The sequence below is a fragment of the Phallusia mammillata genome, chromosome 3 (assembly GCF_965637545.1).
Source record: "Phallusia mammillata chromosome 3, kaPhaMamm4.hap1.1, whole genome shotgun sequence".
Taxonomy (NCBI): Eukaryota; Metazoa; Chordata; class Ascidiacea; order Phlebobranchia; family Ascidiidae; genus Phallusia; species Phallusia mammillata.
In genome coordinates this window covers 3,108,178-3,123,542 of record NC_137254.1, presented here as the reverse complement: position 1 = coordinate 3,123,542, position 15,365 = coordinate 3,108,178, and the positions used below count along the sequence as shown (strand labels likewise).

At 36.8% G+C, this 15,365-nt stretch overlaps 1 protein-coding gene across 1 annotated transcript; it reads right to left on the bottom strand.

The window, feature by feature from the left end:
• Positions 1-1,080: 1,080 nt before the first annotated feature.
• LOC145217645 (CUB and zona pellucida-like domain-containing protein 1) lies at positions 1,081-10,454 on the bottom strand. The gene is made up of 13 exons (XM_080084951.1): positions 10,394-10,454; positions 5,879-6,045; positions 5,579-5,729; positions 5,109-5,284; positions 4,609-4,747; positions 4,319-4,364; positions 3,841-4,006; positions 3,519-3,676; positions 3,143-3,314; positions 2,847-2,917; positions 2,554-2,743; positions 2,204-2,312; positions 1,081-1,464 (listed from the first exon to the last, which is right to left on the bottom strand). The coding sequence occupies exons 1-13, from the start codon at positions 10,452-10,454 to the stop codon at positions 1,316-1,318; spliced, it is 1,755 nt and encodes a 584-aa protein (XP_079941077.1). The 3' UTR covers positions 1,081-1,315.
• Between the last annotated feature and the right edge of the window lie 4,911 nt (positions 10,455-15,365).

Sequence of the window (15,365 nt, the reverse complement as noted above, 5' to 3'; positions counted from 1 at the left end):
AATTAATGGTTTGGCAAAAATAAACATGCTAATGGTATCTTTGTCTGTACTTAACAATACAACATGTCAACAAACCAAAAGTAGCTTGGCGCCCCATCTAAACAATAAAAAATGCCCTTCCAAGCATTCCTCTAGGAGATTTGGCCATGGAGCACCTTTCGCACTTGTACCTTGCAAATCTGCTATTAAAAACCGCCTTACAATTTTATAAACTGAAAGTGTTCTTATTTGACTGAGAGCTCAGCCACTTAAGTGGTCCAAAGTATAGCGGTCCAAGTAACGTAAATCAACCATTTACAACTTGATGAATAAAGATGTAATAACAGAAGGGACTATAAAACAAGTGTTACGTTTAAGTCTAAATAAAGAACTTTATTCAATTTCCTTAGACATATTCTGTATAAGTGTTTGTTATTTAAGTATTTGTTTTACAAATTATAGATGTTTTCAGTAAGTTGGTTTGGTTTCAGAACTGAAACAACCGCCTAATACAGATACACTAGGTGGAGACATTGATTCGCCCATCAATTCGATTTTGACAATATGTAGAAACCTTACTTGGTCATCATAAGAAACATTTGAATTAGCAAACCAAATCCTCAAATAACTTGTTAAGACTTTTTTTGTTTTTATGGCGTACTACGATAAAACCTCGAAATCAGAAATTCACTAAATTCAGTTTACTTTTACTATATTAAAACTGCATTACACGGCCATTTTAAATATTTTACCAATGAACGTTTTGACTATAACGAATGTTTTGACTATAAAACTTCACTCTGCTTGTGACTGTATTTACTAAACTTTTATTTCAGTTTTATCTGGTGGTTGTCATTAATTGTGCAAATTTAGGAATTGTTTTCGAAAACAGTTTGTTTCGACTTGTCAGCTTAACCCCTCCCAGAAAAGTTAAATTTTGTGACAAGCAAATTTCTGCTAATTGCTAACAATGTTTCAAACTTCGTAATACCTCTAATCACAATTTAATTAGGAGAAACATGCTACTCTAAACTGGCTAATTCCAACGTGCCAAGCGCAGTTTGTAACTTTGGTGGCTATATAACCAACACATACACAGTATTAATTGCATCCGATTATATTGTTCTACAATCACAGAAACAAAAAAACGCTTTGACAAGGCATTTTTCTGACAACAATAAAGCAGTAAATAATGCATGTACTGTAATGACTAGTTTTAAAACCGCTAGCAAACTTATCAACGAATTTAAGAATAAATAATTGCCTAGTTTGTTGTTTTGGGGAAAATTTTAAGCGTTTTTATATCGACAGAAACAAAACATTTCTGACGTTTCATCTACAGACCAATTTGTTTAGATTCTTGGGCAATTTTGCCCCATACGAGATAACCAGCACCGATAATTACAGCAACCAGAAGAACAAACATCACAAGTTGGAAGATGTTGTACTCTGCTTCATTTACTTCATCTCTGTCTCCTGGAGTGTCTGCGATAAAAAGAATGTTTAACTTAGACATACATAATGCAAAAGCATTTGTTACTGGAACTAGAGCTTAACACTTCATACAGGGCAAAAATACTACTACTCTTATATATACTTCGAAGTGGGCCAAGAGATTTAAATCCGATTGGAGCCAATTCTCAATACACTTCAGATTAAAGAATCAGTGGATGGTAGGATTAGAGCCCACCGCAAACCATTATTCAGTATTCAGTGTTTCTTTTTTCAAGCAACTTTAAATCTTGTTTTCTGGTTAAGGCAGTGTCGAGCATGTTTCTTATACAAAACTTAAAAAAAACGAAAAGGCGACTTAAGGGGTAGCATGTGGGTTCTCATCCTGTCTTGGCAGCTTGTGTTTTTCTGGGCAAAAAACTTAATTGGCATTGCTCCAACCCAGTGACACCCGACGAATTGCACTACATTAACGTCCCCTACGCTATGTCAACGGTGGACTCAATGTACGTTAACGCATTCAGGCTTTGCCGGTCCATCAAGTTAAAAAAACAAACAAATAAACAAATGCACATCCAGGCGCAGTAATTTTAGACAAAAAACAAGCCAAATGTTTGATAAATGAGGTCTTTTATAGCTTAAGTAAATATGTTCCTGCGGGTTTTAGTTGACAAATACAATAATTTGAGCAGTTGAAACATAGGCAAATGCAGTATTTTCTCCAGTACTAAATAATATGGTGGAAAAAAGAGTTTAATTACTGTGTTGGTACCTTGCCCAAGCAAATACTTGGTAGTTTGCAAGATGTGCACTGGCCCTGCAGAAAGTCTTTGGCTGCGTCCATTGTTGTCAACAGATCTTCTTTTTTTCCCACCACACATCTGCAAATCAGTTTAATATTTATAATTTTTTTGATGTATATAAATATTATTAAGAATAAATAAAGCAGCTAAATGTAATCTGAAAAAAAAATCAGACATATCGTGTTTTTTCTCTGTTAATTTAATAAAGCAAACTTATTGACGTATAAATCAATCAAATATAATCCGTTTTACTTGCAATGATGTGGGCAGCTCGACGGCCGACTTATTGTGAGCATAACAACAAACAAACTCAACTCACCTGTCCAGGGCATTGTCCAGTTGAGTTTTGACAAATGGACACGTCGCAGTGGATGTAGATAAATTGTTCTGCATCGGTAAAGTTTGTCCACACAAAGCTCATCAGCTTGAACGTTGCAAAGTTGGCTTGGTAATTTCTCATCAACATTTTCGCGTCTGCAACCTCGCTTCCACTGGGTGGCGCAACACATCTACTCATATTGCCACAAAATTACGCAAGGCTAAAACAGTGTGCCGTTCAGTTTTATGAAAAGCAAGAGTACACACTACAAATCCAATGCAAGTACTGCTTACCCGCTTACTACAACAGGGTAGTTCGGCAAACCACTGGAGTTTTCAACGCGTGTTACCCAACATTCTTCAAGCTGTGCACAAAATTGTACTGAAATCAAATGTGCAACCCCTACAGCACCTAAATGATGCTTAAATACTTAACATGGGAATAAAAACTCAAAAGTGTTTTACAGTTTTTAAATCTTTACTCAAGAAGATGGATAACGTCACACACAAAATAATGGAACGACTGTAATGTGCATTTTCTACAAAACTCGAACTACAATTTAGTAACCTTTGTTGCCTTAATGATTTACCTGGACAGTGAAGTCATCGTTGCGTGGATAAATTTCTTCAAGTTTAACTTCAGCAAATATGTAGTTGGGCACAGTGACTTCCCCAGGCAAGCTTTCGTTGAAATGTTCGTTTGTAAAAAGATTTAGAGCGACGTCAAAGTTTCCTATATTCTCGGCCGAAATTTCAACGGATCTGCACATTGTTATTTCAAACATAATTAAACATATTTCTATAGGGATTTAGAACTAAAGTTTCATTTTCTTGTTTTTATTTGTTACTTTTCATAATGTTTGGCTAGTACTAGTGATGATAAAACCAAGATTGCTCGTGGAAACTATTACCAACTGATGTCGTGTGCCGTGTAACATATGGCATGTGCCCTTGTTGTCCCCTTACCCAGCTTGTGGTTTGACATTGGATGACGAGAGAAGTAGATCGGATTCAAATAGACAAGTCACATTGAGCTTGTTTTGAACGTCACGCTGGATCACTGCAGGGGATGGAGCTAGGTATCTCCATATCAGGAATGACACCGACACCGCACCGTTTGCATTCTGTATAAGAGCACGAAAATTACATCATGTTTCAAAATTGGCAGCTTTTTATTATGCAGCAATAAAAGCTTATTACACTTTATTATTACCCCTAACGGATAATGTTGTCTTAAAAAATAATAAGGACATATAGTCTATGAGTTCAGAACAAAATCCAATTTTACCTTAAAAACACCTTTGCATTGGCCAATGTCAAACGTAAACACTGGGTTTGACCCCGTGACCTTGCAGCTGTCATTGAGTTGAGAAAGGGAGGTTTCCCTGTCCAATGCGATGTAAAGAGTGTCGTCGAGTTCGTAATCTAATCTGTTCTGTTGGTTAGCTGCTACTCTGCGAATATTAGACTGTTGAGTTTTTGTATTGTAGACTGTTAAGTTTTTGTATTATATAAGTCTGGACAACCAGTCATTTTTTTTAACTATTTTGCAATTTTTCTAACGGCATCCAATTAGAAGACCCATTGCAATCTGATAAGTACAAGATGTCTCAATCAATAAAAAAAAGCAATTGCAGGCTTATGACAAAACAGGCAGCACAACAAAATGCTTGAAGTTAACAATTTTTCCAACAAGCTTCTGATTATTACTTTCAACAATTATCAATAAATTTCACAAAAGTATAAAAAAGAAAGTATCAACCTACCTGATGGTCAAGTTTTCAGTCCTACATTCAACTGATGATTGTGTACCTACCGTATATATAAAAAAATCAATTTTTAAACGAAATATAGAGGTTCGAGCACTATTCTGCTATTTGTGGATTAAAAGTTACTTCAGCACATCAAATTAAATTTGTTAATTCAATTTTATCAAATAAATATTGAAAAATTATTTTTTGACCGCCCTTAATCTATAACACATGCTGGCTGAGTTCAAGTGTATTTTAATCATTTGCATGTTGACATTTTGTGCCTAAAAGGAGAGTTGTCTCACCTACTGTCGTACTAAATCCAGCTGTCACCACACTATAGTCGCTCACAAACAAGACAGTGAGATTAGTTGCTGTCACTGTGTAATCAAATGACCCAAGCTCCCCCGATAATTTGTCCACATTGCCCTCTTCGTTCTTGAACTGAAAACAATACAAATATTCCCATTTTCATATTCCCCGAAGGCCACACTTGATGTCCTAAAAGGCCGCATAAGGCCGCAAGTTTCTCGTCATAAAATTAGGCGCTCGACAAAAATAGGATTTCTGCCACCTTAACATATTGATTGCTTTTCTCAATAGTAAAAGCAAACTGGAAAAGCAGTTTATAATAAATATGTCACTCAAAAATATAGTTTTTCAAAAAACTTATGCATGTATGAATTTCAGTGCGTACGATACCAAACAGTTTCCAACCGATTCGTTGCGTTTAGGTTATAAAAGTTTTCAAATCGATTAGGATACATTATAAGTTTTCAAATCGATTAGGATACATTACACTTACGTATAGAAAGTCGTAGTTGAGCTCAGTGGTAAATGTGGAGAATTGGAACATTAAGGTTCTGCTGCTATTCATTTGAAATCTCCAAACACAACCAGCATAGTTGGGGTAGTTACTAGGAAACATTGGGGAGAGTAAATTGTACGGTATATCTTCAACATCTTCTCCACACAAAGCAACTACAAACACAAAAAGATTAGCTTCAGACAGTGCAACTGGTAAAATAGTTCAAGCAGTTGTTTTGGCCATCGTGTTTTCAATTTTCTGTGACTCATGTCTAGTTGACATACGCCTTTTTAAATCTGTGTTGCAAATTATCCTTTGATTAATATTTTATTAATGTACAAACATTTTCGTCTGCAGAATATTAGATTTGACATCATTTTATTTGTTCCTGATACCGACCCGAAAACATTTTTTTTAATTTATATGCTTTAAATTTCGGTTACAAATGAATCGTAAGCCTGACTTACATGGTAGTAGACGAAACAACACAGATTCCGATGTGAGGTTTGTGACACAGGATATATAAGCAGACGAGCTTTCAATGATAACCGGAAAAGATAAGCCTCCACCTTCCAACGTTCCAGCCAATTTACCTTGGTCGTCGGATCCCTCGTAAATCTAATTTTTTTGTTTTCGTTGAAGTTCGGAACAAGTATCAAAATCCTTATTGTAAGAAATGGAATTCGAATGTACGAGGTAAAGAACGGGTGAATTTTGTATTAAGCTCATTACAAGGACAAAGTTCGTTTTTACCTTACAAGTTTTACCTTACAAAAGTTGTTTGCAGCAAGCTGTCCCGAACGGAAATAGGCAATGAACCGAGAGGAATCTCCAGTTGAAACAAATCGTCGGACCCAGGAGTTACAGATTGGGTAAATTGTTGAAGCAATTGAGCTACTGCTTACATTTTGCACTGCACACTGTGGGTCCGAAACTAAAAAAAGTAAAACAGTATAACAAGCTTATGCTCAATTACATCCTGTACCACTTTTGGCATGACGGCGTCTTTCGCCCAATTTGGTTGGTTAAGCCAGCATATTCCAAAGCTTTTAATTTATGAAAACATGTATCTTTCAATGTCCGCAAAGATAACGCAAAATCTCTCATTGTGTCGTATGACAAGGTATTGTTATGTGACATAAAGGGTTAATGGGATGCTACATATTTGGTGTACAAATAAATCATGAAAAATAAAAGAGGTGCAAAGATGGATATTGACACTCTGTTTATCATGACAGGAAGCTACTAAAAAAACGAAAATCTATATCAAGTTGAAAACGATGCTTTGCAGGATTTCTCCTGGCCACAACCAATATTTCCTTTGATATAAACGTATTCGCCAAGAAAGAAGCTCGCCTAAAGATGTCGCATCAATACAAAAGTAGGAAATATGTTAAAAAATACTAAACTATGGCTGCGTTCACACTCGGGCACCGCGGTAGGTTTTCGCTACTAGGAATGAAAGTTTTTAGGTAGTATGAACGAAACGTCACCTACCGAAACCTGGCACGAAAAGAGGTTGTTTCGCGCCTAAACGTGGTCGTGAAACCGTGTCTGAACGACGCCAGGTTTGAACACCGTGTCTAAACGACGCAAGGCGCGAAACCGAATACAGCGGTTTGTACGTTGGTTTATAATAAGTGCTGTCTGTTTTTGTTAACTGAGTGTTTCTTTGCGTGCCTAAAATGGGTGAACGAGGTATACTATGGTCTAAAAAGAAGTCACAAAATTAATTCAACTTTGGAGTGCAGAGGAAGTTCAGCTCATGATTTTAACGGCAAAGAGCCATAAGGAAGTTTCAAGAAAATTGCATTGGGCTACCCAGCAGCTAGGGTACACTTTCTTCAAAGAAAACCAAATAAAACTGGCGATAGTAGTGAGTTTTTTCAATAACATCAGGTTCAAAACAACACTTTTCTCTCGTCGCGAAACCTGTCTTCAGACGTCAAAACCTGTCGTCCACACCAGCCAAAAACGCGATGCCTCGTCGCGAAAACCGTCTAGTGTGAACGACGTTTTTTGCTTAATGTGAACGCGCGGAGTATGAACACCTGGTACGAAACCACGTGGTGGTGCCTATGTGTGAACGCAGCCTATATCTAATCAAAGTGGGGCCTGAATTTTTGTCTTCGTGTTACTCTCTCTGATTTCTCAAAACTAGAACAGTGATTCCCAGCCTTTTGTAGATTGATTACCCCTTTAAGTAACCCTCGGGACCCGTAGCTCCCTTTATATAACATCCGTGATATTTGCAACACAACATTAATGTCTTTTGGAGCAGGTGTCGGCAACCTTTTTTCTACTGCGGACCGTTTTCGAAACTAAAGTTTTATCGCGGACCGGTCTTAAAAAACTGCAAATATTTGGCAATGAAAAAACCTAAATTAGTTTATATTCTTCGGGATACATGGCGAAATATTTTAGACCATTTAACCTGAAAGATGATACAGCCAGATAACGAACTCGTCGCGGACTCGAACCCGACCGCGTACCGGCGGTTCCCGACCACTGTTTTGATGGTTTCTACTAAGCTTGTACTCGTGGTCCTCCAGAAAACCGCACAGCAAAGCTTAATTTTATCGTACTGCCAGAATTTGACTGATCATGTATACCACTCAAGTACGGTGGTAGGGTGCATAAAATGATATTGCACCACACAGACAATCAATCAAAAACAAGTATTTTGTATGAAGTATGCCAGTTGGAAGAGAGACTTTATCAAATTCAAAATTTACCATTTACCAAATCCAATTACCTTTATGCAAAAAACTAATCGAACAGACAAAAAAAGCAAGTTTCAATAGTCCTCGTAACATTTTTAGCATTTTTATGCAAATTAAAGAACTGTGATACCACAGATTGTAGCTGTTAAAAGACAGTAAGTATATATCACCAATACATGATTTCACAGCCCCAAGAATCTTATCATGTTGCAAATATCTAACAAAGCTTGTTAAATCAAGTGTGCCAAAAACTTAGTCTAAATCGTTTAATGTCACCTCACAGCACAAATGCTTCGTATGCTTCAGGTTTCCTCATATACATCAGAACACACTGCGGCCTACTTAGGTATTATCGGCACAAAATCGCAAGCCCCGTACCACAATGCAGGTGATTCATACCGGATCAATACAGTTTGCGTCGCTTATATGGTAATGATGTCGCTCTGTGCAACTGTTTTAACCGCGCACCGAGTCGTCAGCGTCCATTTTGAAAACGTGCTGTAACAATATGTATGCAGAGTGCACATCAAAGTTTCCAGCATCAACGTTGCTGGTGACAAGACACCGGTCGTAATGGCTGATATGGGTATCTAACAGCTCAGCGGTGATGCTGTCGAAGGTAACTAAATTATTAGCATAATTGTTTGGTCGCCACATAATGGACTGTTAAATTGCATCTGAGTACATATGCGCGAATTTCCAGGACCCAATCTCAAATATGTTTGGTAAAACCAATAAAACCTTTATTTGTTTACTAGTTACTAAAAGATTGGTCTGTGATATTGCATTCATGTGGTTTGTTCCAAATCTGCTGGCTGGTACAAAGTCCACAACATCAAGGCACACAGTGTTACAATACATACAGAATATTAGATTTGACATCATTTTATTTGTTCCTGATACCGACCCGAAAACATTTTATTTATTTATATGCTTTAAATTTCGGTTACAAATGAATCGTAAGCCTGACTTACATGGTTGTAGACGAAACAACACAGATTCCGATGTGAGGTTTGTGACACAGGATATATAAGCAGACGAGATGTCAATGATAACCGCAAGAGACAAGCCTCCACCTTCCAACGTTTCAACCAATTTACCTTGGTCGTCGGATCCCTCGTAAATCTATTTTTTTTTGTTTTCGTTGAGGTTCGGAACAAGTATCAAAATCCTTATTGTAAGAAATGAAATTCGAATGTACGAGGTAAAGAACGGATAAATTTTGTATTAAGCTCATTACAAGGACAAAGTTCGTAAAGTTTTACCTTACAAAAGTTGTTTGCAGCAAGCTGTCCCAAAGGGAAATAGGCAATGAACCGAGAGGAATCTCCAGTTGAAACAAATCGTCGGACCCAGGAGTTACAGTTTGGGTAAATTGTTGAAGCAATTGAGGTACTGACATTTTGCACTGCACACTCTGCGTCCGAAACTAAAAAAAGTAAAACAGTATAACAAGCTTATGCTCAATTACATCCTGTACCACTTTTGGCATGACGGCGACTTTCGCCCAATTTGGTTGGTTGAGCCAGCATATTCCAAAGCTTTTAATTTATGAAAATGTGTATCTTACAATGTCCGCAAAGATAACGCAAAATCTCTCATTGTGTCGTATGACAAGGTATTGTTATGTGACATAAAGGGTTAATGGGATGCAACATAATTGGTGTACAAATAAAAACATAAAAAATAAAAGAGGTGCAAAGATGGATATTGACACTCTGTCTATCATGACAGGAAGCTACTAAAAAAACGAAAACCTATATCAAGTTGAAAACGATGCTTTGCAGGATTTCTCCTGGCCACAACCAATATTTCCTTTGATATAAACGTATTAGCCAAGAAAGAAGCTGGCCTAAAGATGTCGCATTAATACTAAAGTAGGAAATATGTTACAAAAATACTAAACTAGATCTAATCAAAGTGGGGCCTGAATTTTTGTCTTCGTGTTACTCTCTCTGATTTCTCAATACTAGAACAGTGATTCCCAGCCTTTTATAGATTGATTACCCCGTTAAGTAACCCTCGGGACCCGTAGCTCACTTTATATAACATCCGTGATATTTGCAACACAACATTAATGTCTTTTGGAGCAGGTGTCGGCAACCTTTTTTCTACTGCGGACCGTTTTTGAAACTAAAGTTTTATCGCGGGCCGGTCTTAAAAAAAACTGCAAATATTTGGCAATGAAAAAACCTAAATTAGTTTATATTCCCCGGGATACATGGCAAAATATTTTAGACCATTTAACCTGAATGATGATACAGCCTGATCACGAACTCGTCGCGGACTCGTACCCGACCGCGTACCGGCGGTTCCCGACCACTGTTTTGATGGTTTCTATTAAGCTTTTACTCGTGGTCCTCCAGAAAACCGCACAGCAAAGCTTAATTTTATCGTACTGCCAGAATTTGACTGATCATGTATACCAATCATAGGGTGCATAAAATAATATTGCACCACACAGACAATCAATCAAAAACAAGTATTTTGTATGAAGTATGCCAGTTGGAAGAGCAACTTTATCAAATTCAAAATTTACCATTTACCAAATCTACTTACCTTTATGCAAAAAACTAATCGAACAGACAAACAGAGCAAGTTTCAATAGCCCTCGTAACATTTTTAGCATTTTTATGCAAATCAAAGATCTGTTTTACCACAGATTGTAGCTGTTAAAAGACAGTAAGTATATATCACCAATACATGATTTCACAGCCCCAAGAATCTTATCATGTTGCAAATATCTAACAAAGCTTGTTGAATCAAGTGTGCCAAAAACTTAGTCTAAATCGTTTAATGATACCTCTCAGCAAAAATGCTTCGTATGCTTCAGGTTTTCTCATATACATCAGAACACACTGCGGCCTACTTAGATATTATCGGCGCAAAACATCGCAAACCCCGTACCACAATGCAGGTGATTCAAACCGGATCAATACAGTTTGCGTCGCTTATATGGTAATGCCGCTATGTGCAACTGTTTTAACGCGTTTTGAGTCGTCAGCGTCCATTTTGAAAACGTGTTAGAACAAGATGTATACACAGTGCACATCACAGTTTTAACCTATGAAATCCCATGAACGTTGCTGGTGAAAAGACACTAGCCGTAATCGCCACAATATGGACTGTTAAATCGCATCCGAGTAAAGATGCTTGAATTCCAAGGAGCCAATTTCAAATATGTTTGGTAAAATCAAATAAAACCTTTAACTTTTAGTAGTTACTATATGATAGGTCTGTGATACTGCATTCATGTGGTTTGTTCCAAATCTGTTGGCTGGTACAAAGTCCACAACAACAAGGTACACAGTGTTACAATGCATACAGAACCGTAGGATATATATTGCTTCACAGAAATATGATTAACAAATTTTCGAAGAAATGGTCTCTGTTGTACCTGCAGAACAATACGGTGCCATCACGTGACAATAAGCCAGCTTCCTCTTTACAGCAACGTGGGAAAAAAGGCAAATGCTGTCAGCTCGCACATTGTGCAAGGGTTGAAATGCCCAGCACAATTGAGAAACAAAATATGATTTGATATTTGACTTGTGACGTTGTAAATTGCTCCACTTTTACCTTGTGGCTGTAAGCATAGATTACGGTACGGTTTTATTTATCTTATGCATAGCATTATTTAGTTTCATAGCATTTAATCTACGCCCACACCAAGTTTTTTTTGCCTATTTTGATAGTAAAAATTTAATTGTAATGTTGACCACATTTTATTCACTTTACAGATCAAACCCATTGTACTCGATATCTAACATTTGCACAATCTTTATGCTTCAGCACACAGTTAGATAAAACGGAACATTCGGATTTAACACACCTTTTTGACGTATTACGCGTTTATGATTTTGTATCACAAAACTCTAATTAGGACTTTATTTTACCTGAAAACCTTACTGGGTCGGGTTTCGGCATTTTGATTTCAAATTTGGGTCCAAATTCCCGACGGCTTATCATAATGGAACAGAGTTTCAAAACAATTATCACTGTGCTTATTGTTAAAAGAGAATGATGTTCAAATTAAAATCCATTTTACGTTTTTTCTAATACTCCAAGTAATCGAAACATAATAAACACACAATGTGAACTAAGCTTGACTATATTGCATAAGAATTACAGGCACAATGTACTGTTTCGACAACGTAATTTTCTGAAAACACAAAGCAATTAATCAAAAGTACGAACTCTAGAAACTTGTCAAACGATTTGCTCAATTACATTTTCAAACATCAAGTTTCAAAGTGATGTCTATACAAATGCTGCAAAGATTTTTCTTCAAATGATGAAAAACAATTGTGGTCGAAAAATATACAAACTACATTATTGAAAATACATGAAAATTTATCTACAGGCAAATTTGTTTCGCATTTGGATCTCGGGCATTTTTGCCCTATACAATGTAACCGGGTCCCATCAGTACAGCCACCAGAAGAACAAACATCCCAAGTTGGAAGATGTTGTCAGCTGCTTCATTTCCTTCATCTTTTTCTTTGGTCGTGTCTGCAAGAAAATGTTAACACAGATATGAACATACTTAAGGAAGGATACTTATTACATGCACCAGCCTTCCAATATGCTTTTGACCAAAAATGTGACTACCTACACAACACAGTACGCCAGACCAAGGAACGTCACACTGATTTAGGTCAGCTAAGAGGTATTCATGATACAAGGGTTAAGCAAATGAGAAGAAATAATTGCCAAGAAAAAATCTACTTTCTGGTGGGATTTTATTTTATTCATTGATTCAAGCTAACTTACGCTTAACAGGGGTATCAGTACAATCTAATTTCAAAACGATAACAAGACAGGGTGAAAGCACTTTATTTATGTCGTTTGTTACCTTGCACAAGCAAATACTTGGTGGTTTGTATAATGTGAACTGACCCCGCAGAAAGTAGTTGGTTGCGTCTCTTATTCTCAACAGATCGTCGTCCTACACCTCCACACGTCTGCAAATAAGTTGATATTCATACGTTACAGTGTGATGTTTGTTGTTGTTTTGCAGATTTTAGGTCAAATGAGGTGTTTTAAATCCTAGTAAAATTTAAGTACAAAACGTGTATTTGTTTCTAGACCATCAAACATTTGATACTGTGCCAAATTCAACCCACCTGTCCAGGGCATTGTTCAGTTGAGTTTTGACAGACGGTCACGTCGCAGTGGATGTAAATATATTGTTCTGCATCGGTAAAGTTTGTCCACACAAAGCTCATCAGCTTGAATGTTGCAAAGTTGGATTTGTAATTCCGTATCAACATATTCGCGTCGGCAGCCTCACTTTCACTGGGTGGCGCAACGCACCTAATAATTTTAAGACAAAGTTACGCATTGTGAATCAATTACTGCCGTTCAATTTTTGAAAAACGAAGACCACGAATCAGCTTACCCGCTTTGTACAACCCGGTAGTTCGGCAAACCACTGGAGTTTCCATCGCGTGTCGCCCAGCATTCTTCAAGCTGTACACAAAAAGGGTATAAAAATCAGTGCGTGAGTGCGTGAGTGCGTGCGTGCGTGAGTGCGTGAGTGCGTGAGTGCGTGAGTGCGTGAGTGCGTGAGTGCGTGAGTGCGTGGGTGCGTGAGTGCGTGAGTAGTCGTCGCAAGTGAACTATAAATTTCAATTTGCAATTTTGTTGCTCTTTTGTTTTATAGATTGATGGACTCTCTAGCAGTTCAGCCACACCACGTAAGAATAATACAAATAGTATTTAGTAAAATAATACAATATATTTTTCTAAACATTTTTTAGTCGAAGATGAAAGACCTAATTACTTTAGAAAATTTAAATCTATGCCATTCTTTTTGTTTGATATATGTTTTTGAATCCCAGTGAATAACTTAATATTTAGCAGGTACAAACAAACTAAATTAAAACTGTTAAATATCTTTGACATCAAGTTAAGCTCAAAATTATTTTGTACAGATTTTCGATAAAGTTACGATGAGAGAATTTAATCCGAACATTCCACCACCGCCACCTGTGAACCAATGTAAGTAGATGTTCCTTGAAAAATGTTGATGTCGTAGTTGGACACTATTTTTTTATGTCACCAAACAATCATTTCAGCCCGAGTTGCATTTGACAACTTCGACCCTGGTGCACCCCAACAGAAGAACCAGCACATGCGGATACCGATGAGGGTCGAAACCCTGATAATCAATTGCAAACAGAACAAAACCAGTCTCGTAACAACTAATGCTTGCCTAAATGATTAAAAACCATGCTTTTTTGTTTATTTGCCATAGGCTTAGAATACTCTTGGTTTCTTCACTAATGTAGGATTAATTTGGAATCCATCTTAATTGTATTAATCACTATTTGGCAAAGCTTCTGTTGTGATAAATGTGGCAAGGGAATGTGGAGTCAAAATTCTCACTTACGTAGAACTGTATGTTTTTGAGATGTAATGCATGTGTCTTGGTTATACTCAACCTATATATGTTTTATCTAAGAGGTGGCCATTAAAATCTTGATGCGTAGTTTTTAAACTATTCATCTGAATCAAAAATGCAAAACATAGGTTACCAAGCAGACAACCATGCTACATGTGCAGCTTATCCGGCAAGAGCGCCTGGTGAAAGTGCCATTAAATCGTTTACACTCCTTTTTGAGAATGTTTTACGTCACATCCTGGAAGCAGCGCGTCAAAATGTGACATGACGTGGCCAATGTTTCGATTTTGTTTCTTGTACGTCTGCATATTTCTCGTGGTTAAAGCCTTTGCAGCACTTTGTCTACAGTTCTAGATGTGCAAATTATCGGTTCTACAGAGACCAGGCAGAAACTAAATGTGCTTTTCAAAAGTTCAGGATGAACTGAGGAGTTATATGAGATGGCTACGAAATTTCATATTGCTCATGTTGAAAGCTATTTCATGTATACAGACGTACTGGAACTGCACGGGATTTGGACTGTTTGAATGCTGACATTGAAACTTTCTAAAATTGCTAAAAAGTTTTAGATATTTAACAAGGTTTGGAAGTTAACAATCAAGTCATTTGCAATACTAAAGCAAGTATATAATTTAAATATGACACCCTTTGTACACAGTGGGTGAATTTGTTAGAATTTGGATAAAAGAGGACGATATATATAATTAAACTTTTGCCAAAGATGAAAAAAACTTTCAAGATAAAATAGTGGAACAGCAAACCCACACTTCGAATGTTAGCGGCAAAAGTATTGAAGTAAGATCGGAAGGTTACTAGAATATTGGTTACAAATCTGATTTGTTCGTTTTTTGTTTCATCTTTATGATAGGTATTCAGTGGAAAATTGATGGCATATTTTCGCAATCTATAATGTATGAAAATTATTTGGTGAAGAAATATATCCTCCCAAAACTTGTGTGGAATTTTTGACATAAATATATGATATAAGTTAATCAACAAATAAAATTTTATACTGTGATGACCTTTGTTGGATAATTTTTTTATTTTTTTACCATTTTTTGGTTGACTTTGGGCGAAGGTGTTTAGGCAACACAATTTCTGAGGAAGTTATTCTAAAAAAATGCT

Coding starts and splice junctions, on each gene's coding strand:
- LOC145217645 (XM_080084951.1), bottom strand. CDS start 10,454: ATGTTACGAGGGCTATTGAAACTTGCTCTGTTTGTCTGTTCGATTAGT. Junction 5,285..5,578: donor GTTGTTTCGTCTACTACCAT/GTAAGTCAGGCT, acceptor TTGTGTTTGTAG/TTGCTTTGTGTGGAGAAGAT. Junction 2,313..2,553: donor CTGGACAATGCCCTGGACAG/GTGAGTTGAGTT, acceptor ACTGATTTGCAG/ATGTGTGGTGGGAAAAAAAG.